This window comes from Oncorhynchus tshawytscha, linkage group LG28 (genome assembly GCF_018296145.1).
Source record: "Oncorhynchus tshawytscha isolate Ot180627B linkage group LG28, Otsh_v2.0, whole genome shotgun sequence".
Taxonomy (NCBI): Eukaryota; Metazoa; Chordata; class Actinopteri; order Salmoniformes; family Salmonidae; genus Oncorhynchus; species Oncorhynchus tshawytscha.
Window position 1 is genome coordinate 23,176,612 of NC_056456.1, and position 22,697 is coordinate 23,199,308.

At 42.5% G+C, this 22,697-nt stretch overlaps 1 protein-coding gene across 1 annotated transcript; it reads left to right on the forward strand.

Moving 5' to 3' along the window:
- Positions 1 to 271: 271 nt before the first annotated feature.
- On the forward strand, positions 272 to 7,091 carry LOC112226476 (G-protein coupled receptor 54-like). The gene is made up of 5 exons (XM_024390840.2): positions 272 to 956; positions 2,142 to 2,266; positions 5,933 to 6,068; positions 6,189 to 6,427; positions 6,678 to 7,091. Exons 1-5 carry the CDS (start codon positions 725 to 727, stop codon positions 7,050 to 7,052), a joined length of 1,107 nt encoding a protein of 368 aa, XP_024246608.2. The 5' UTR covers positions 272 to 724; the 3' UTR covers positions 7,053 to 7,091.
- The last annotated feature ends 15,606 nt before the right edge of the window (positions 7,092 to 22,697 follow it).

Here is a 22,697-nt window from a genome sequence, read left to right on the forward strand (position 1 = left end):
CTATCATGATTAGCAATATATCATTTTTAAGAGATTGAAAACTGAGACTAGGATTAACTGTGTGTTTAATCCACTCCAAAAATCTAATGCCACGTTTGAATCGATTATCATTGGAAGTGTTATCTTAATACATTGAGATTTTCATTCCAATTGAAGAGACTGAACCTATGACATCTTATCTTTAAATGATCATTTCACAGTTTATGTTATTTGAATGTAGCACCATGTTTACATAACTACATTAAATAGTACCTGTAACAATAGTAAAAAATAACTGCTGACATAGACTTACATACAATATTGTATGATAAGGCAGCATCTGACAGCACTGAATGCAGATGGTATGAGGTACCAAATTCCAGATAGGGAAAATGTTGCTAGGAGACCTGACATCAGCTATTTATTCCACAATCAGGCAGTATCCCACGTGTGTCCCTGCTCAGTATAAAACCAGTGGGATCTCATCCTTTGCAGATTTTGCAACGAGGCTAGAAAAGTGTGAGCTCAACAGAGGTCTACCCTACTGTCAGACCCATTCTAACCATAGAAAGATCCCAGAACTCATCACCACCTGAACCATTATTCACTTGATCATGACGCCCCAATGTTCTCTGGACAGATCAATTTCCTTCTCAGTAGTTCAAATGAATTTATTATACATAAATTATCACCCCAAGGCTACATTTGAGGTGAGGGCCATTTGAAGAGCTTTTCACACATCAAGATGTTCCCTCCAGACGTGTGGAATTCTACGGACCTGATGTGGTTCAATGCGTCTGAGTTGAATGCTTCTCTGGAGGACCCGGAGGAGGGGGACCACCCGTTCCTGACGGACGCCTGGCTGGTGCCTCTCTTCTTCGCCCTCATCATGCTGGTGGGGCTAATTGGGAACTCGCTGGTCATCTATGTCATCTCCAAACACAGGCAGATGAGGACGGCCACCAACTTCTACATAGGTGAGCAAGACTAAGGGGTTTCCCTTACAGTTACTAAGGCTTTTCCACTTATAACACACTGAACCTCATTGTTCTTGTGGATTGTCATGAACTGGAAAGAAACGTGTTCTTTGTGTGTGACTGTCACAGTCAATGTTATGTAAAGTATGTGGATCAGAGAAATAGTTTATTTCCACTGTAAACTAGGACTAATGACGGTATAATCTTGCAGCCTTAGTTACCGTATTATTTTTTAATGATGACTGTACATGAATATTGTGGATAGTAACCTTATCCATTGTGTCTGTAGAATGCACCTATACAATACAGTACTGTAGCCTATACTAACAAACAACATATGAAAGGGATCATGTCTCTAAATTAAATAACAGATCTTGTTTGACATTGGAAATGCATGTGTGGAGTGGAGATGTGCAAAATCAATGGATTTTGAAATATTATGAATTGACCAAGAAGGTGGACAGCACATCTTTGTGCTCATAAATAACAATGATGCTCTCAACGTGTGTGTGTGTGTGTGTGTGTGTGTGTGTGTGTGTGTGTGTGTGTGTTTGAAATGACTGACTGATATCTCCCTGGCCAGCTACACTGGAACCTGTTTTTAATGTTGAATCATATTGGTTTACTACTTCCACCTCCTGTGGACAACAACTCAAATGTTTTCTCTCACCTCTCAGTTGTTGCTATAAATGCTGCAAGTCCATTCAGAAGAGAGCACCATTTTAGACAACTTTGGTACAATAAATCTATGTAATTTTATTACGGCTATACAACTAATCTGAAAGGAACATAAGTCGTATTGTGGCAGATGTCCTCACTATACCCCTGCAGGTCCTGTCCACCTGTATTACTAATAGGACCTCTTCTACAAGTCAGTGAAACAGTAATATCTCCCATCATTTCGAAACAAAATACTGCAGTATCTTGCGAGAAATGTCTCCCACGTTTCATATAACCCCCCTAATGTGTATTTGGCTTTTGGGAATTTTGTGAAAACAATTGGCTCTTTGAAGCCCATGCCAAAATACACTGATTTGGTGACATGCCTTTGAATTTTACAAAGCAAGTAATTTATTCAAATTAATAACTTTGACTCACAGGTTCAAATGGTTATTTTATGTTGCAAAAGTTTGTTCATCAGAAAGAAATGAAAGAGTTCCCTCCTAACTGAGCTTATTTCCACAGCTAACCTGGCTGCCACAGACATCATCTTCCTGGTGTGTTGTGTCCCGTTCACAGCCACTCTCTACCCGCTCCCTGGATGGATATTTGGGAACTTCATGTGTAAATTTGTTGCTTTTCTTCAGCAGGTAAATCATTTGAATAAAACATATTGCCTCTGGTCACAGACATATCTGTTTTTATATTTGCATATTAATGATGGCTTTTCTCACCACAAGGCAATTTGGGTATCATTGCCCTCAACTGGATACCTGAGATACTTTCTAGTCCTATTAGTCTTTATTATATTATTATTATTATATTATAACTGTTCTGGTGCCTGACTGTACCCAATTAAATTACGTAACTGCAATGTTGAATTTGCAGTGTCATTTCATTTATCCAGTAGAGGGTAGAGGTTCATGGTCATTTTTTATGGGCAACTTTGTATTTTTAAATGCAATTTGAGTACCAATATGTGTATTTTTTCATATAAAAACAATCCATTTGAAACTCCCAATAAATCAAAATTCAAGGCTTATCTGAGCATCATTCACTGTGGCCCTACTCCATTTGGCGAGACCTCATTGGTTAAGACTGGTTGGTTATGACTCATCAGTCCATCAGGCTTGCGATTAACTACAGCTTCAATCAAGCAGGTTCGAAAGATTAAAACTAATCTGTTGGGTTGGCAAATGACTAAAGCTCGGAGCATACTGTAGATGGACTCCTACGCTAGGATCCAATCTCAGAAGTCATCAAATCTCAGATGTCACGAGTGTTTCAATTTCACCACAGTAAAGGAGAGGGATGAATACTTGTCAGCACTCTGCACAACATGTCTCTAGACTCTGAAGCAGTCAAGTCTTTATTGTCACGTGCACAAGTACGGTGAAATGCCTTTCTTGCAAGCTCTTTCCCATCAATGAAGTAAGTAAATCAAAGTAAGCAGTAAGTCAATCAAAAATACCTTTAAATGCATAGTGCAAGGTGCAAAAATAGACTTATGATAGAGCAGAAGAGAGGTGTCAGCATCATGCAGTATGCTATAGTCAGAGCTCTCTCATCTTCATCACATGAACCATCAGCCACCAGGGGGATCTTGTGAGCTTTGATAATACCCTATGTCAATACCACACATCCTCTCAGTAAACCATGGCTTTCACTGACATTGGAATAAGTCGGTTATTGAGCCACAGGATGTGATCAACACATTTCATTGAACTGAACTCCATTGAAACAGAACTTGCCATTGGAAATCTATCTGAAATGTGTCAATTTAAAGCACGGTTCCCCAACTGCTTTAAAAATAAAAAAATATATATTGTTGGACATAAAAGCCTAAAAATACCAAGTGATTTTAATTTTGGAAATCTGTTCCCAAGTATTCCCATGTATAACAGAAAGACAGGTGATCGTATACAAATGATTGTGTTTCAGTCAAACATTATACCTATTTGGGCGGTCAATTTGCAGTCTACAAATTATTTGTCACTATTTTCCAGACCATCCACTAAAGACAAAATCATCCCGCAGCTGAATCTAGTTGATCATTTTTTTTACCCATCAATTAAAATATATAAGGTTGAAGTCGAAGTTTACATACACACGTTGAAATCATTAAAACTCGTTTTTCAACCACTCCACACATTTCTTGTTAACGAACTATAGGTTTGGAAAGTCGGTTAGGACATCTACTTTGTGCATGACACAAGTCATTTTTCCAACAATTGTTTACAGACAGATTATTTCACTTATAATTCACTGTATCACAATTCCAGTGGGTCAGAAGTTTACATACACTAAGTTGACTGTGCCTTTAAACAGCTTGGAAAATTCCAGAAAACGATGTCATGGCTTTAGAAGCTTCTGATAGGCTAATTTACATAATTTGAGTCAATTGGAGGTGTACCTGTGGATGTATTTCAAAGCCTACCTTCAAACTCAGTGCCTCTTTGCTTGACATCATGGGAAAATCAAAAGAAATCAGCCAAGACCTCAGAAAACAAATTGTAGACCTCCACAGGTCTGGTTCATCCCTGGGAGCATTTTCCAAACCCCTGAAGGTACCACATTCATCTGTACAAACAATAGTACGCAAGTATAAACACCATGGGTCCCTGCAGCCGTCATACCGCTCAGGAAGGAGACACCTTCTGTCTCCTAGAGATGAACGTACTTTGGTGAGAAAAGTGCAAATCAGTCCCAGAATGACAGCAAAGGATCTTGAAGATGCTGGAGGATACAACTACAAAAGTATCTATATCCACAGTAAAACGAGTCCTATATTGACATAACCTGAAATGCCTCTCAGCAAGGAAGATGCCACTGCTCCAAAACAGCCATAAAAAAGCCAGACTACGGTTTGCAAATGCACATGGCGACGAAGATCGTACATGGGGACAAAGATCGCACATGGGGACAAAGATAGTACGTCTGATGAAAGAAAAATAGAACTGTTTGGCCACATTGACCATCGTTATGTTTGGAGGATAAAGGGGGAGTCTTGGAAGCCGAAGAACACCATCCCAACCGTGAAGCACGGGGGTGGCAACATCATGTTGTGGGGGTGCTTTGCTGCAGGAGGGACTGGTGCCCTTCACAAAATAGAAAAAAGACATCAGTCAGAAAGTTGAAGCTTGGTCACAAATGGGTCTTCCAAATGGACAATGACCCTAAGCATACTTCCAAAGTTGTGGCAAAATGGCTTAAGGACAACAAAGTCCATGTATTGGAGTGGCCATCACAAAGCCCTGACCTCAAACCTTCAGAAAATTTGTGGACAGAACTGAAAAAGCGTGTGCCAGCCAGGAGGCCTACATACCTGATTCAGTTACACCAGCTCTGTCAAGAGGAATGGACCAAAATTCACCCAAGCTTGTTAAAGGCTACTCGAAACATTTGACCAAAGTTAAACAATTTAAAGGCAATGCTAACAAATACTAAATGAGTGTATGTAAACTTCTGACCCACTGGGAATGTGATGAAAAAAATAAAAGCTGAAATAAATCATTCTCTCTACTATTATTCTGACATTTCACATTCTTAAAATTAATTGGTGATCCTAACTGACCTAAGACAGGGAATTTTTACTAGGATTAAATGTTAGGAGTTGTGAAAAACAGAGTTTAAATGTATTTGGCTAAGGTACAGTAGATGTTTACTATCTTCTGAAATCCTTTCTACTTGTTCAACCCACACGCAGTGCTCCTCTTCGTTCAAGAGACTCGTGCATTCTGTCCCTACATTATGACAAGAGTAGGGCACTTGTCTTCGGATCAATGATGTTCACCTGGTCAGTCTCTCTTTCGCACTTCAGTGAGAAACAAGGGCGTTGGATAGATCTCAAGTAGTGTAGTTACTGAACTGGGGTCACAAATCCTACTCTCCAACAACATTATGTTGTTTAGAACCTGCTAATCTGTTATCACGGATGGTAACCAACTGTCAGAGGCATCATGCAACCATAAGCATTTTTTTTTAATCGGGAAAGGATTTCAAACTCAACATTATTTTATGAATTATGTGTGAAAGAAACTTTATGGTTTATATTTTTATCATAGAAATTGGACAAAAACTATGGGCATGACACCTAACCCAGGAGGATGAGTTTATAATGATTTGAGATAATGTCTTTCTAAAGTCACATTTTCTCATTATGCTCATCCTTTTCATTTCTTCCCAGTGTGATGGCAGGCAGGTGCCATTTATTGACATAACTTTTACAGCATGTCTCTTATGTAAAAATGTTAATATGGTTTCACCTGTGAACAACCCAGAATGAAAGTCATTATTTTGTTCTTCTTTTTTCTTAGGTGACTGTTCAGGCTACATGCATCACCCTCACTGCCATTAGTGGGGATCGCTGCTATGTCACAGTGTACCCTCTAAAGTCCCTACGCCATCGCACTCCACGAGTCGCCATGATCGTTAGCATCTGTATATGGATCGGTAAGTCACATGCTAGCATTCCTGAACCAATTGCAAACCATTGATTTTGGCTCAAAGCATCATGAACACGTCTACATTTTCTATAAAGTTAAACTAATTCAATGTTTGTCTTTTTTTAAGGTTCCTTCATTCTATCCACCCCGATCTTCATGTACCAGAGGATTGAGGAGGGCTACTGGTATGGACCGAGACACTACTGCATGGAGAGGTTTCCCTCTAAGACCCTGGAGAGGGCTTTCATCCTGTACCAGTTCATAGCTGCCTACCTACTACCTGTCATTACCATCTCCTTCTGCTACACACTCATGCTGAAGAGGGTGGGCCAGCCGTCAGTTGAGCCAGTAGACAATAATTACCAGGTATGGAGAGACTATTACTTTGGGTGTTCTTCTTTATGACTTAGTTTAAAACATCAATAGGTGCACTCCTTTGTCAATGTTACACAATGAAAGCATGAGTTCATATTTGGATCCCTTCCAAATTGCAGGTATACTACAGTATGTCATTAAAAACCCTCAGCCGGTGACCATGTTTTGAACTACATACAGTGTAGGTCATTTCGAAGCCCGTCACAGTAGTAGTGAGTTAACTTCAACATTTCTACCACAGGTCCACCTGTTGTCTGAGAGGACCGTCACACTGAGGAGTAAGATCTCCAAGATGGTGGTGGTGATTGTCCTCCTTTTCACCATCTGCTGGGGGCCAATACAGCTCTTCGCCCTGTTCCAGTCCTTCTACCCCAACTACAGGGTCAACTACGCCACCTATAAGATCAAGACCTGGGCTAACTGCATGTCCTACGCTAACTCCTCCATCAACCCAATCGTTTATGGCTTCATGGGAGACAGTTTCCGCAAGTCCTTCAAAAAGACTTTCCACTTCCTGTTCAAACACAAAGTGAGAGACAGCAGTGTCACGTCACGCACGGCTAATGCAGAAATCAAGTTAGTTGCTGCAGAGGAAGGCAACGACGAAGGGAAATGAGCCTTGGGCTGAGTGAGCTGCTGGGGGGGCAAAGCTGAGTGAGCTGCTGGGGGGCAAAGCTGAGTGAGCTGCTGGGGGGCAAAGCTGAGTGAGCTGCTGGGGTGGCAAAGCTGAGTGAGCTGCTGGGGTGGCAAAGCTGAGTGAGCTGCTGGGGGGCAAAGCTGAGTGAGCTGCTGGGGGGCAAAGCTGAGTGAGCTGCTGGGGGGGCAAAGCTGAGTGAGCTGCTGGGGTGGCAAAGCTGAGTGAGCTGCTGGGGGGGCAAAGCTGAGTGAGCTGCTGGGGGGCAAAGCTGAGTGAGCTGCTGGGGGGCAAAGCTGAGTGAGCTGCTGGGGGACAAAGCTGAGTGAGCTGCTGGGGGGGCAAAGCTGAGTGAGCTGCTGGGGGGCAAAGCTGAGTGAGCTGCTGGGAATCAGTTCACATTGGCACACAAACAGAAAAACACATGATAGACTGCTGCGAATGCATACTTTTCAGAAGGCAATGACACCCTGCTGGGAGCAGCATTTTAAAATGGCATTGATGTGTTGTTTGCTTGCAATTCTACAAAAGCTGACTGATCCTCTGCTCTGTTCTGATATCACAGACAATGAAAGGACATGGTAAAAAATATATAATGTTCAACACCTCGGCAGACTGCTCATAATAATGTGAAAATAATACAATTAGAACAAAAAAAGTTATTGGAAGTCACATACATGATGTGAAATCTAATAGACACTATGGTTACAAGAGCAGTCCAAGGTGACCTCAAAATGGGTTTGTGGACATTTTGTTATCAGATGTGCGCAGGTTGTTAACACGTTGTTAACAGGTCGTTATCATTAACTCATCTCAAAGCTGTGAAGTGATTGCACCAGATTTATATTTTTCAATGGAGAGATTTATGATGGTAGCTAGGAATTTCACATGAATGGCGTTACAAACCACTCAGGAGTTAAATTCCAGGCCAGTTCAATGGGTGTACAGCCAACAGTGATGTGTAGGAGCTTGCTCAGGTAGGGGCATAGTCAATGAGGCGTGGTGAGTGTTTACTTTACTACTATGTTCCAGACACACACTTACGCCTCCCTTTACACACAGTGCACAGGTGGCGGGGGCCAGCCCTATCAGACTTTCACTGGCCAAGCCTACATTCCCACAGCATTATCTTATGCGACTTAGTCACCCGATCGTTTCCTTTTCCTTTGACAGCGACGCTGTAAAAAAAGGACACCATCTGTGACTGACTTGTCCTGACAGTGCCTCCTCCCAATGTGCCGTGAATGTCTGTCCTTGTTTGAATTGCGGATCGAAACATCTGTACTGTTGGAAGTATCTGTGTTCTATCTGGCACTACTTTAGCGTTGAGTTGAAAAGTTGACTTGAAAAAAGAAGAAAGTGTTTAGAAAGGTGGGATGATGAACAGAACTAAAGACCTTGGAAACAACGGAAAACTTTGAACAGATTTAGATTGAATTCTGTACAGAATGTTTTACTGCATACACACTTGAATGCAGTTTAGTCCATGTTTGATTGTAATGCTCCCTGTGAAAACATGTATTCTCTTCAGGCATTTCAGATGTCTACACATTTTCTTTTGGTAATCACTCCACTTAAGTGTTTTTGGAAAAGCCTTTATTATAGACTTTCCCTACAGTATTTGCACTATCTTTATTTATTAATAATATATTGATCTTACCCTAAGCTCTATGAATCGTGTAACATTCCCTGTATTGTAAATGTCTAACTACTGTAGGCCTACATGAATATGTACAGTACTGTGGATTTAACCACTGTGCTTGATTATTCATTTACTTTTAAGCTTTTTTGTGTTTAATCAGAAATGTGAAAAGTACATATCATTGCCTTTGTTACTAACACAGAATTGTACATTATTATACTTTTTATTTTTATTAGAAATGTTGCAGGATAAAATCTCTTCATGCACCATCTCCTTTTCAAGAGTGTCCCAAAAAATAAATACATATTAATAATAACAATAATTAGTCATATGTAAACTACTGTCTATTAATAATAACAATAATAATAATAATAATGACATAATAATAATGCATACAGACATATTTATTTTTACATTTGAAAAAGGGCTTTCTTAAATTCACTGTGATTTAAATGCCCTGATTTCTATAGGTAAATGATTCCAGTCAGTTGGGTCTTTGTATCTGAAAGATCTTACTCTAACCTCATGATGTACCCTTGGAATGTGTAATGGCTGCTATTGTCTAAAGGAGTAGTGTGAGTCTTGCAAAGTTAGGTGTTCCTACAGGGAAATGTAAACGCATACATTTCAAATGAAATTGGTATCAATGCAGTTGTCTTCTGTTTGGGAGTGACAGACAATTTACTGATTCATACGTGTTGTGTCTTATAACGGCATCCAAGAATCAATCTGCAAAGATTGTTATGAATCGAATTCACAGAGTAATGTCTTGGTTGTGTTTTGACAGATGATGTTGTCATAGTCTAAGATAGGTAGTAGCAGTTGGGTTACTAAGGTCTTTCTAATGGGTACAGTAAAACAAATATTGTGTAGCAACCCAAGCGTATAGATCATTGTTTTTCTAATATAATCAATGTGCTTTCCAAAAGATCATTCAGAATCTTCAAAACCCAGATATTTCGAACAATCAACACTTTCAAGCATTGCTCCATCACTTGCATGGATTTTGAAATGGCCAGCTGTGGAGTTAATTATTTGCCGTGTATCAAAAAGCATGATATAGGACTTTGTTATATTTAAAACCACATTTTTTGCTAAAAAACATTTTTGTAAAGTGTTACTAGCAACTCTCCAAGATGATTTTATCTGGAAATGATTTGAACCTGAAGTATAGAGCACTCTATCATCATGTTACGGTTTTCTTCCGTTGAAGGAGAGTCGGACCAAAATGCAGCGTGGTAAGTTAGATACATGTTTAATGATGAAGAAACACGATAATACAAAAACAACAAACGGAATGTGAAAACCTATACAGCCTATCTGGTGACCACTAACACAGAGACAGGAACAATCACCCACGAAACACTCAAAGAATATGGCTGCCTAAATATGGTTCCCAATCAGAGACAACGAGAATCACCTGCCTCTGATTGTGAACCGCCTCAGGCAACCATAGACCTTGCTAGAACACCCCACTAAGCCACAATCCCAAAACCTACGAAAAACCCCCATACATAAACACAACACAAAATAAACCCATGTCACACCCTGGCCTGACCAAATAAATATAGAAAACACAAAATACTAAGACCAGGGCGTGACACATGATCGCATAAGTGAACATGGGTATTCTGACGAATTTGAGGCAATTAATTTGTGAATATACAGAATTGTACATTGGGGTGGCAGGTAGCCTAGTGGTTAGAGCGTTGTGCCAGTAACTGAAAGGTTGCTCAATCGAAACCCTGAGCTGACAAGGTAAACATCTGCTGTTTTGCCCCTGAACAATGCAGTTTTCCCACTGTTCCCCGGTAGGCCGTCACTGTAATTAAGAATTTGTTCTTAACTGACTTGCCTAGTTAAATAAAGGTTCAATTAAAAAATGTTAAATAATAATAATATATATAGAAGAAAGGAAAGGGGGGGCAATACTGAGCCTTGAGGTACACCTTTTGAGGTATACCTTTTTTTGAGGTACGCATTTTGTACAGCAAATACAAACAAGTAGAAAAGAATGTACTGTAGCTTTAAAACTGTTAGTTGTTCATTTGTTGCCCATAGTTTGCAACTTGGCATACAGTATACTGTACACAATAAAATTGATTGCTGTGTGTATTTTATTGCAAGATAACCAATGGAAGCTTTCCCTGGGCCCATTTGTAACAGACCCAATATCTTCTTATGTCTGGCTAGATTTGATTACCTACCGCTTCAAAACCATTGAAGGATATACAGTTGAAGTCGGAAGTTTACATACACCTTAGCCAAATACATTTAAACTCAGTTTTTCACAATTGCAGACAGTTAATCCTAATAAATATTCCCTGTCTTAGGTCAGTTAGGATCACCAATTTATTTTAAGAATGTTAAATGTCAGAATAATAGTAGAGAGATTGATTTATTTTAGCTTTTATTTCTTTCATCACATTACCAGTGGGTCAGAAGTTTACATACACTCAATTAGTATTTGGTAGCATTGCCTTTAAATTGTTTAACTTGGGTCGAATGTTTCGGGTAGCCTTCAACAAGCTTCACACAATTAGTTGGGTGAATTTTGGCCCATTCCTCCTGACAGAGCTGGCGGAACTGAGTCAGGTTTGTAGGCCTACTTTCTCTCACACATGCTTTTCAGTTCTGCCCACACATTTTCTATAGGTTTGAGGTCAGGGCTTTGTGATGGCCACTCCAATACCTTGACTTTGTTGTCCTTAAGCCATTTTGCCACAACTTTGGAAGTATGCTTGGGGTCATTGTCCATTTGGAAGACCCATTTGCGACCAAGCTTTAACTTCCTGACTGATGTCTTGAAATGTTGCTTCAATATATCTACATAATGTTCATCCTCATGATGCCATCTATTTTGTGAAGTGCATCAGTCCCTCCTGCAGCAAAGCACCCCCACAACATGATGCTGTCACTCCCGTGCATCATTGTTGGGATGGTGTTCTTCGGCTTATAAGTCTCCCCCTTTTCCCTCCACACATAACGATGGTCAATGTGGCCAAACTGGGTACAGTTCTATTTTTGTTTCATCAGACCAGAGGACATTTCTCGCTTTTTTATGGCGGTTTTGGAGCAATGGCTTCTTCCTTGATGAGCGGCCTTTCAGGTTATGTCGATATAGGACTAGTTTTACTGTTGATATAGATACTTCTGTATCTGTTTCCTCCAGCATCTTCACAAGGTCCTTTGCTGTTGTTCTGGGATTGATTTGCACTTTTTGCACCAAAGTACGTTCGTCTCTAGGAGACAGACAGTGGTCGCATGGTGTGTATACCTGCGTACTATTGTATGTACAGATGAACGTGGTACCTTCAGGCGTTTGGAAATTGCTCCCAAGGATGAACCAGACTTGTGGAGGTCTTGGCTGATTTCTTTTGATTTTCCCATGATGTCAAGCAAAGAGGCACTGAGTTTGAAGGTAGGCCTTGAAATACATCCATAGGTATACCTCCAATTGACTCAAATTATGTCAATTAGCCTATCAGAAGCTTCTAACGCCATCACATCATTTTCTGGAATTTTCCAAGCTATTTAAAGGCACAGTCAACTTAGTGTATGTAAACTTCAGACCCACAAGGAATTGTGATACAATGGTTTATAAGTAAAATAATCTGTCTGTAAACAATTGTTGGAAAAATGACTTGCGTCATGCACAACGTAGATGTCCTAACCGACTTGCCAAAACTATATAGCTTGTTAATAAGACATTTGTGGAGTGGTTGAAAAACGAGTTTCAACTGTAATACTGAACAGATACCTGCAGATAATGTAAGACGGACATAAGCAAACAAAGAAATGGCAAACAACTGACTGAAAAGGTCACGTTTCCACTTGACCTGACTACCTTGATAGCATTGTTACGTGCCCGTTTTGGCCTTGCAGTCCTCTTATTGATAGTCGTCATCTTCTTCAGTGACTTTATCATATCATAGGTAAAACATATTGTATGTACTGTAACTCCCCAGTAAGACAGTCCACCAATATCTCATGACTGATTTGTGATCAGTTCCACAATGACTCGACAAGGAGGCACATTCAGAGGGGTTGGGTTAAATGCGGAAGACACATTTCAGTTGAATTCATTCAGTTGTACAACTGACTAGATATCCCCCTTTCCCTTTCTTTAGTCTTCATATAAGCAGAGAAAACACGACATTTAAAAAGTATACACCAAGGACTCTCCCTACTTGCTCGCACAAGTTCTCAACATTCTTTTAGGCTGACAGACCGTTTGGCTCCTCCCAACACTGACTGCCGGCCGGTATTGTTATTTTCACAAGACACAGGAAATATGCACGATATGCCACACCTCTCAGGTCATGCCCCACAGGTCATGCACTTAACATACTTAACAGATAAGCCCTCCAGGGTGTCATCCAATCTGGACGATAGGGGTAGCATGCCAGGTGTGGCAGCATAGCAAGAGATGCAGCAGAGCATCTCTAGCCGGGTACGATGCTAATGTAACAAGACAGGATCTGTGAATCTTCACCTTTAATTCAAATCCAACCAAATGTTATTTGTCACTTGCGCTGAATACAACGGGTGTAAACTTGACCTTGAAATGCTTGCTTACAAGCCCCTTCCTAACGATGCAGAGTTATACAAATAAATGTAGTAACACAAGATTAATAAAATACACAAGAATGGAGCTAAACTCAGCAAAAAAAGAAACGTCCCTTTTTCAGGACCCTGTCTTTCAAAGATAATTCGTAAAAATTCAAATTCCTTCACAGATCTTCATTGTAAATCAAATCAAATCAAATCAAATCCAAATCAAATCAAATCAAATTTTATTTGTCACATACACATGGTTAGCAGATGTTAATGCGAGTGTAGCGAAATGCTTGTGCTTTTAGTTCCGACAATGCAGTAATAAAAAGCAAGTAATCTAACTAACAATTCCAAAAAAAAACTACTGTCTTATACACAGTGTAAGGGGATAAAGAATATGTACATAAGGATATATGAATGAGTGATGGTACAGAGCAGCATAGGCAAGATACAGTAGATGATATCGAGTACAGTATATACATATGAGATAAGTATGTAAACCAAGTGGCATAGTTAAAGTGGCTAGTGATACATGTATTACATAAGGATGCAGTCGATGATATAGAGTACAGTATCAACGTATGCATATGAGATGAACAATGTAGGGTAAGTAACATTATATAAGGTAGCATTGTTTAAAGTGGCTAGTGATATATTTACATCATTTCCCATCAATTCCCATGATTAAAGTGGCTGGAGTAGAGTCAGTGTCATTGACAGTGTGTTGGCAGTAGCCACTCAATGTTAGTGGTGGCTGTTTAACAGTCTGATGGCCTTGAGATAGAAGCTGTTTTTCAGTCTCTCGGTCCCAGCTTTGATGCACCTGTACTGACCTCGCCTTCTGGATGACAGCGGGGTGAACAGGCAGTGGCTCGGGTGGTTGATGTCCTTGATGATCTTTATGGCCTTCCTGTAGCATCGGGTGGTGTAGGTGTCCTGGAGGGCAGGTAGTTTGCCCCCGGTGATGCGTTGTGCAGACCTCACTACCCTCTGGAGAGCCTTACGGTTGAGGGCGGTGCAGTTGCCATACCAGGCGGTGATACAGCCCGCCAGGATGCTCTCGATTGTGCATCTGTAGAAGTTTGTGAGTGCTTTTGGTGACAAGCCGAATTTCTTCAGCCTCCTGAGGTTGAAGAGGCGCTGCTGCGCCTTCCTCACGATGCTGTCTGTGTGAGTGGACCAATTCAGTTTGTCTGTGATGTGTATGCCGAGGAACTTAAAACTTGCTACCCTCTCCACTACTGTTCCATCGATGTGGATAGGGGGTGTTCCCTCTGCTGTTTCCTGAAGTCCACAATCATCTCCTTAGTTTTGTTGACGTTGAGTGTGAGGTTGTTTTCCTGACACCACACTCCGAGGGCCCTCACCTCCTCCCTGTAGGCCGTCTCGTCGTTGTTGGTAATCAAGCCTACCACTGTTGTATCGTCCGCAAACTTGATGATTGAGTTGGAGGCGTGCATGGCCACGCAGTCGTGGGTGAACAGGGAGTACAGGAGAGGGCTCAGAACGCACCCTTGTGGGGCCCCAGTGTTGAGGATCAGCGGGGAGGAGATGTTGTTGCCTACCCTCACCACCTGGGGGCGGCCCGTCAGGAAGTCCAGTACCCAGTTGCACAGGGCGGGGTCGAGACCCAGGGTCTCGAGCTTGATGACGAGCTTGGAGGGTACTATGGTGTTGAATGCCGAGCTGTAGTCGATGAACAGCATTCTCACATAGGTATTCCTCTTGTCCAGATGGGTTAGGGCAGTGTGCAGTGTGGTTGAGATTGCATCGTCTGTGGACCTATTTGGGCGGTAAGCAAATTGGAGTGGGTCAAGGGTGTCAGGTAGGGTGGAGGTGATATGGTCCTTGACTAGTCTCTCAAAGCACTTCATGATGACGGATGTGAGTGCTACGGGCGGTAGTCGTTTAGCTCAGTTACCTTAGCTTTCTTGGGAACAGGAACAATGGTGGCCCTCTTGAAGCATGTGGGAACAGCAGACTGGTATAGGGATTGATTGAATATGTCCGTAAACACACCGGCCAGCTGGTCTGCGCATGCTCTGAGGGCGCGGCTGGGGATGCCGTCTGGGCCTGCAGCCTTGCGAGGGTTAACACGTTTAAATGTCTTACTCACTTCGGCTGCAGTGAAGGAGAGACCGCATGTTTCCGTTGCAGGCCGTGTCAGTGGCACTGTATTGTCCTCAAAGCGGGCAAAAAGTTATTTAGTCTGCCTGGGAGCAAGACATCCTGGTCCGTGACTGGGCTGGGTTTCTTCCTGTAGTCCGTGATTGACTGTAGACCCTGCCACATACCTCTTGTGTCTGAGCCGTTGAATTGAGATTCTACTTTGTCTCTGTACTGGCGCTTAGCTTGTTTGATAGCCTTGCGGAGGGAATAGCTGCACTGTTTGTATTCAGTCATGTTACCAGACACCTTGCCCTGATTAAAAGCAGTGGTTCGTGCCTTCAGTTTCACACGAATGCTGCCATCAATCCAAGGTTTCTGGTTAGGGAATGTTTTAATCGTTGCTATGGGAACGACATCTTCAACGCACGTTCTAATGAACTCGCACACCGTATCAGCGTATTCGTCAATGTTGTTGTCTGACGCAATACGAAACATCTCCCAGTCCACGTGATGGAAGCAGTCTTGGAGTGTGGAGTCAGCTTGGTCAGACCAGCGTTGGACAGACCTCAGCGTGGGGGCTTCTTGTTTTAGTTTCTGTCTGTAGGCAGGGATCAACAAAATGGAGTCATGGTCAGCTTTTCCGAAAGGGGGGCGGGGCAGGGCCTTATATGCGTCGCGGAAGTTAGAGTAACAATGATCCAGGGTCTTTCCACCCCTGGTTGCGCAATCGATATGCTGATAAAATTTAGGGAGTCTTGTTTTCAGATTAGCCTTGTTAAAATCCCCAGCTACAATGAATGCAGCCTCCGGATAAATCGTTTCCAGTTTGCAGAGAGTTAAATAAAGTTCGTTCAGAGCCATCGATGTGTCTGCTTGGGGGATATATACGGCTGTGATTATAATCGAAGAGAATTCTCTTGGTAGATAATGCGGTCTACATTTGATTGTGAGGAATTCTAAATCAGGTGAACAGAAGGATTTGAGTTCCTGTATGTTTCTTTCATCACACCATGTCACGTTGGCCATAAGGCATACGCCCCCGCCCGTCTTCTTACCAGAAAGATGTTTGTTCCTGTCGGCGCGATGCGTGGAGAAACCCGCTGGCTGCACCGCTTCGGATTGCGTCTCTCCAGTTAGCCATGTTTCCGTGAAGCAGAGAACGTTACAGTCTCTGATGTCCCTCTGGAATGCTACCCTTGCTCGGATTTCATCAACCTTGTTGTCAAGAGACTGGACATTGGCAAGAAGAATGCTAGGGAGTGGTGCACTATGTGCCCGTCTCCGGAGTCTGACCAGAAGACCGCTTCGTTTCCCTCTTTTTCTGAGTCGTTTTTTTTTTTTTTGGTCGCTGCATGTGATCCACTCGGTTACACTGGTTGTAAGGCAGAACACAGGATCCGCATCGCGAAAAACATATTCTTGGTCGTACTGATGGTGAGTTGACGCTGATCTTATATTCAGTAGTTCTTCTCGGCTGTATGTAAAGAAACCTAAGATGACCTGGGGTACTAGTGTAAGAAATAACACGTAAAAAAACAAAAAACTGCATAGTTTCCTAGGAACGCGAAGCGAGGCGGCCATCTCTGTCGGCGCCGGAAGAAGGGGTTAAACACTGTTCCCGTGCTTCCCACAATTAATGAACATGCACCTGTGGAACAGTCGTTAAGACACTAACAGCTTACAGACGGTAGGCAATTAAGGTCACAGTTATGAAAACGTAGGACACTAAAGAGGCCTTTCTACTGACTCTGAAGAACACCAAAAGAAAGATGCCCAGGGTCCCTGCTCATCTGCTTGAACGTGCCTTAGGCATGCTGCAAGGAGGCTTGAGGACTGCAGATGTGGCCAGGGCAATAAATTGCAATGTCCGCACTGTGAGACGCCTACGACATCGCTACAGGGAGACAGGATGGACAGCTGATTGTCCTCGCAGTGGCAGACCATGTGTAACAACACCTGCACAGGATCCGTACATAAGGAACTTCACACCTGCGGGTCAGGTACAGGATGGCAACAACAACTGCCCGAGTTACACCAGGAACACACAATCCTTCCTTCAGTGCTCAGACTGTCCACAATAGGCTGACAGAGGCTGGACTGGGTGCTTGTAGGCCTGTTGTAAGGCAGATATCAGCGGCAACAACGTCGCCTATGGGCACAAAACCACCGTCGCTGGACCAGACAGGACTGGCAAAAGTACTCTTCATGAGATGATGAGTCTCGGTTTTGTCTCAACAGGGGTGATGGTCGGATTCGCGTTTATCGTCAAAGGAATGAGCATTACTCTGGAGCAGGATCGATTTGGAGGTGGAAGGTCCGACACGGTCTGGGGCGGTGTGTCACAGCATCATCGGACTGAGCTTGTTGTCATTGCAGGCATCCTCTTCCCTCATGTGGTACCCATCCTGCTGGCTCATCCTGACATGACCCTCCAGCATGACAATGCCACCAGCCATACTGCTCGTTCTGTGCATGATTCCTGCAAGCGGAGAATGTCAGTGTTCTGCCATGGCCAGCGAGGAGCCCGGATCTCAATCCCATTGTGCACGTCTGGGACCTGTTGGGTCGGAGGGTGAGGGCTATGGCCATTCCCCCCCCAGAACTGTCCGGGAACTTGCAGGTGCCTTGGTGGAAGAGTAGGGTAACATCTCACAGCAAGAACTGGCAAATCTGGGGCAGTCCATGAGGAGGATATGCACTGCAGTACTTATTAATGCAGCTGGTGGCCACACCAGATACTGACTGTTACTTTGGATTTTGACCCCACCCCTTTGTTCAGGGACACATTACTCAATTTCTGTTAGTCACATGTCTGTGGAACTTGTTCAGTTTATGTCTCAGTTGTTGAATCTTGTTATGTTCATACAAATATATACACATGCTAAGTTTGCTGTACCAGTACCAGATCAATGTGCAGGGGTATGAGGTGTTTGAGGTAGATATGTACATGAAGGCAGGGTAAAGTGACTAGGCATCAGGATAGGTAATAATTACTAGTAAAATAGAGAACAAGAGTAGCAGCAGCATATGATGAGTGTAAAAGTGTGTGTGCATGTGTATTTGTGTTGTGTCGGTATGCATGTTTGTGTTATGTGTGTGTGTGTGTGTGTGTGTGTGTGTGTGTGTGTGTGTGTGTGTGTGTGTGTGTGTGTGTGTGTGTGTGTGTGTGTGTGTGTGTGAGAGAGAAAGTTCCTTAGTTTGCAGTAATTAGCTCAGGCCAGATTAACTCACTCTGAAGACTAAAAACCAGAAAGGCTTCTTGTGTGTGTGTGTGTGTGTGTGTGTGTATGTATGTATGTAGTGAAGGTGTTTGGGTTTTGCGTGAGAGTGTCAATGTAGTGTGTGTATATAGTGTGTATATACGGCAGGTAACCTGGCGGGTAGGAACGTTGGGCCAGTAACTGAAAGGTTGCTGGATCGAATCCCTGAGATGACTAGGTAAAAATCTGTCGTTCTGCCCCTGAGCAAGGCAGTTAACTCACTGTTCCCCGGGCGCCGAAGACGTGGATGTCGATTAAGGCAGCCCTCCACACCTCTCTGAGTCAGAGGGGTTGGGTTAAATGCAAAATACACATTTCAGTTGAATGCATTCAGTTGTACAACTGACTAGGTATCACTCTTTCCCTTGTGAGTGTGCATAGAGACAGTGCAAGAGAGGGCCAGTGCAGATAGTCCGGGTAACTATTTAGCTTCAATCGTTCTATGTGGAAATAGAACCCAGTATAACGTGTCATTTTTGGTATATCAACAACAAAAAAGGTTCAATAAAAAAATATACATTATCAATCAAAAGTTTGAACACACCTACTCATTCAAGGGTTTTTCTTTATTTTGTACTATTTCCTACATTATAGAATAATATTGAAGACATCAAAACTATGAAATAACACATATGGAATCATGGAGCAAACAAAAAAGTGATAAACAAATCAAAATAGATTCTTCAAAGTAGCCAACTCTTGCTTTGATGACAGCTTTGCACACTCTTTGCATTCTCTCAACCAGTTTCACCTGGAATGCTTTTCCAACAGTCTTGAAGGAGTTCCCACATATGCTGAGCACTTGATGGCTGCTTTTCCTTCACTCTGCAGTCCAACTTATCCCAAACAATCTCAATTGGGTTGAGGTCGGGTGATTGTGGGGGCCAGATCATCTGATGCAGTACCATCACTCTCCTTCTTGGTCAAATAGCCCTTATACAGCCTGGAGGTGTGTTGGGTCATTGTCCTGTTGAAAAACAAATTATAGTCCAAATAAGTGCTAACCAGATGGGATGGTGTATCGCTGCAGAATGCTGTGGTAGCCATGCAGGTTAAGTGTTCCTTGAATTCAAAATAAAGCACCCCCACACCATCACACCTTCTCCTCCATTCTTCACGGTGGGAACCACACATGCGGAGATCATCCGTTCACCTACTCTGTGTCTCACAAAGACACGGGGGTTGGAACCATGAATCTCAAATTTGGACTCCTCAGACCAAAGGACAGATGTCCACCGGTCTAATGTCTATTGCTTGTGTTTCTTGGCCCAAGCAAGTCTCTTCTTCTTATTGGTGTCCTTCAGTGGTGGTTTCTTTGCAGCAAATCAACCATGAAGGCCCGATTCACGCAGTCTCCTCTGAACAGTTGATGTTGAGATGTGTCTGTTAATTGAACTCTGTGAAGCATTTATTTGGGCTGCAATCTGAGGTGCAGTTAACTCTAATGAACTTATCCTCTGCAGCAGAGGAATCTCTGGGTCTTCCTTACCTGTGGCGGTCCTCATGAGAACCAGTTTCATCATAGTGCTTGATGGTTTTTGCGACTGCACTTGAAGAAACATTCAAAGTTCTCGACATTTTCCAGGATTGACTGACCTTCATGTCTTAAAGTAATGATGAACTGTCATTTCTCTTTGCTTATTTGAGCTGTTCCTGCCATAATATGGACTTGGTCTTTTACCAAATAGGGCTATCTTCTGTATACCACCCCTACCTTGTCACATGACAACTGATTCTCTCAAATGCATTAAGAAGGAAAGAAATTCCACAAATTAACTTTTAACAAGGCACACCTGTTAATTGAAATGCATTCCAGGTGACTACCTCATGAAGCTGGTTGAGAGAATGCCAAGCGTGTGCAAAGCCTCCCTCAAGGCAAAGGGTGGCTACTTTGAAGAATCTCAAATATAAAATATATTTGGATTTGTTTAACACTTTTTTGGTTGCTACATGATTCCTTATGTGTTATTTCATAGTTTTTACAATGTAGTAAATAGTCAAAATAAAGAAAAACCCTGGAATGAGTAGGTGTGTCCAAACTTTTGACTGGTACTGTGTATCTAAGAATGGGATTTGGAAGAATGTGTGATTCCCACAGGAAACTAAACTTTGTTTTTGAAGGGTAAGAAGAGGAATAGTGAAAATGGGCGGGGAGTAGTCGTCTCCCTGAGGATCACAGAACTGAGGGAAGCAGTTCTGGTCTGACAGCAATAGCCAGTAGCCTAAATTAAATGGTTGGAAATGTATTTTTGAAGTCAAACTGTGACAGGTATTGCACTCCCTGCTAGCGATGTATGTTCAACAGACAGGACTACAGTATAATTTCCACCCATAGCATTCCACCAACTGGGCACCCACTGGTTTCACGAAATTACATTGAACCAACGTGGAATGGACGTTGAATTGACATCTGTACCCAGCGGGCAGCCTCACTGTGTGTTCTGCAGCAAATAAAGAGATACTCAAGTCATTCTAAGTAAACACTGACAGAGTAATGCAGGTGGGAAGATGAAAGTCTTGTTGATGATGACAGTGGTGCTGTTCAGGGGCAAAATGATGATGATTCTGCAGTGAAAATATTGATATTGTTGCTATGGGGACTCCACAGCCAACAGTTGTTCTATATATATTTGTGGATGGACAAACAGTGTGTTTAGCATTTACCGGGTTAAACAAATGTCAACACACTCATCTAATCAACCATCTAAAATAAATCAATAACGGTTCAAATGTGTGACACTGGAGTAGAAATACCATGAAATGAAACAATGCTGACAGCAATCAAAGACAATAGCCATTTTGTGCCGCTAATAGATTTCCTGGTTTTGTGACTAGACGATTACCCAGAACTCTATGGCATAGCTACTCTACATGTACTGTAGGAACATTGGCAGATACACCTAAGAATGTGATTGTAAGTAATGGATTGACCCATTCAACTCTGGACATTATGGCATTTCCCAGAAGCCATTGTAGTTACTGACTACAGTCAAAACATAAGTCAAAGTGCATTACCCATGGCACTCTACAATGGCAATTGGGCATATTTATATTTAATGACATGTGAACTAGGTCCTTAAGAGAGAGATATCCTCATTCAGGGTGACAGACCATGAATTTAGGGACAAATAAGTTAATTGTCTTCTTTCCTGGGGCTTCCTGAGGAGGGAGGCAGAGAGCCAAAGTAACTTCGGGACATTGCCCAGTGTTGAACAGCAGTAAATCACTTGGAGAAATAATAGGCGCAAAATGACCTGCTGAGGAGGCTAATCTACCATAGGGGGTTTTCTTGGCAAAACAATGTTCTTCGAGAGAGAAAAACACACGTTTAATTCATGTTTTTTGTGTTTTTAAAAGAGAGTTGGCTCATCTTGGGGACTGGCTCTAACTGGGAGAGAGACAGACAGTGCTGAGAAGACTTGTGTGGATATCACTCACTGCTGCTGTGCTGGCCCCAAAACCCACAACAGACTGATAGGGCCCCAGTTGGATTGGGGGCCCTGTGTAGAGTAATAGACGGAGAATGAGAAGTGTCACACTCCTACTGTTCCTACTGTTTTTAGAATGGAGACTTGGACTAAAAATGTGGCTTGCTTTTTTTATTTTCATGACCACCCCCTTTCTCAAACAGCAGCCGGCAAATATGTCGTCTAACGGGGAGGAAAAACATTGTCAGACTCAGAGCTGGAAAGAGGAAAGGCAGCGCTGCAGCACAAAGAGCCCATTCTAACGGTACGGGTGCCCCTCCACCCTGTGTCACAGTCAGAACACAGGCAGGAAACCAGTGTGCCTCTGGCACTGTGCGGGCCAGGCGGTGGAGGGCAGGGAGGGGCGTCTGGGGGCCCCTGGCTGGCTGCTGGCTGTAGCAGACTTAATGAAACTCTATAGTGAGGTTGTTTCAAAATAAACTCACCCGGCCATGTGGACATAAACAGAACAATGTATATATGGGGGAGGGGAAATTATTGTTTTTATTTCTCCTGTTTATTTGGGCTGAATTTAATATTGTGCCCCGAAATATGAGCTGGACTCCATTTGGGCATTGCGTCTCTTAGTTCC